Source organism: Phytophthora parasitica, assembly GCF_000247585.1.
Source record: "Phytophthora parasitica INRA-310 unplaced genomic scaffold supercont2.202, whole genome shotgun sequence".
In the NCBI taxonomy this organism is placed as follows: domain Eukaryota; phylum Oomycota; class Peronosporomycetes; order Peronosporales; family Peronosporaceae; genus Phytophthora; species Phytophthora nicotianae.
This window is the reverse complement of record NW_008649188.1, coordinates 5,187-6,613: the sequence shown is the minus strand read 5'-3', so window position 1 is coordinate 6,613 and position 1,427 is coordinate 5,187. Positions and strand designations below refer to the sequence as shown.

At 47.2% G+C, this 1,427-nt stretch overlaps 1 protein-coding gene across 1 annotated transcript; it reads left to right on the top strand.

Moving 5' to 3' along the window:
* Window positions 1-728: 728 nt before the first annotated feature.
* PPTG_24750 (hypothetical protein) lies at window positions 729-1,060 on the top strand (the record flags this gene model as incomplete). Its single annotated transcript, XM_008918414.1, has 2 exons — window positions 729-905; window positions 977-1,060. 2 exons carry the CDS (start codon window positions 729-731, stop codon window positions 1,058-1,060), a joined length of 261 nt encoding a protein of 86 aa, XP_008916662.1.
* Window positions 1,061-1,427: the final 367 nt, after the last annotated feature.

Sequence of the window (1,427 nt, the reverse complement as noted above, 5' to 3'; positions counted from 1 at the left end):
CCGTACATCTGCCGCATTTGTGATATTGCTATGATCACTTGACAGGCGACTGTGATAAGGAAACATCATAGTTGCTTGAAATCTAGTGCGAATCTAACGAAATAGACTTGTCTTTACTACAGTGCGAACTTAACACGGCAGATTCGCGGCGATAGCAAGATTATCACACGGCATTGCGACCTTTCATCCACGCCACAGAACATTGGATCTTGGTAAAAAGAGAGATGCCGAGGACTCGGCCGCTGTCGCGCAGTCCCTTCAGGCAAAGAGGACGAAAACAAGTACCAAGCGGACGTATCTGTCGAAAGTAAACACGATGACAACGTGACTGGCATCTCATCATCCTGATACTATCGACAGCAAGACTACGAAGATGCGCATACCGCTCTCAAAACCAGCGGTTCTCGGCGTTTTTGGGCATATCTGTAGCCCTGCACACGTCTGTGATCGCGACAGCGTAGAAGCTGGGGCCTCATCTAAAACGCCTCTGTCGGCGTCGTGCATTTGAGGGTACCGTAGCGCTCTGGTTGACGTTTATCGTGCGGAAAGTTCTGAACTAGATCCTGATATTGACACTTAATTGCGTCGTGTTCTCGAGGGTTATGAAACGTTATCAACAACGTCAAGAAGCGTGGGTTGATGAAAATTAACGAAGGAAAACGTGAGCAGAAGGCGTCTGGCTTTGATCTGAAGTTAATGACACTTGAACCAATGAAAAAAGGCCAAGCATGGTCGACGGTGCTGTTTGGATGGAGTTTTTCATATTGATGTGGAGCTTGATGAGCAGAGCTGATTCCGTTGATACTATCATGTTGCAGCCAATTGAGTGGTCTGAGGATTGCTTAATTGTGGAGGAGCAAGGGCATAAAGGCGACCAGACAGGGACAGACAAGTTTGGCAAGCATGTGTATGCAAACCCTTACCAGCCATCCGTGTTGTGGGCTTGCTCTTGCTGTTCATCTTTTCGCTTGTCCAGGACGTGGAGCTGGTGGGAAGCAGAAATTATATCTCGGCACCGATAACAAAGATCGTTTGGCAGAATTTTACGACGTGTCATTAAGGCACTAATTGAAGAAGAATTGTGTTTGTTTAGCTGTATACCAGAAGACATCGGTACTCATAGCCTTCGTAAAGGCAGCAGTTCATACGCATTAGGACAAGTCAACGGTCCAACACCTGTATCAGTTTATCTCCGAATGGGCCAGAGTCTCGGGAAGTCGAAAGACCGGTACATTCATTTTGGCGATGGGGCTGATCAATTGTGCGGCAGAATGACGTCAAGATTACCTGAGCGTAGTTAAACCTAATCAAATGCATATCGTGTGGCCCTCAGCCTATGTACTGAGGCCACTGTTAACTCTACGATTAATGTACTGAGAGTATGTTAACTCTTCGGGTACTCTGTACCCATGTGTGCGCCACACCCG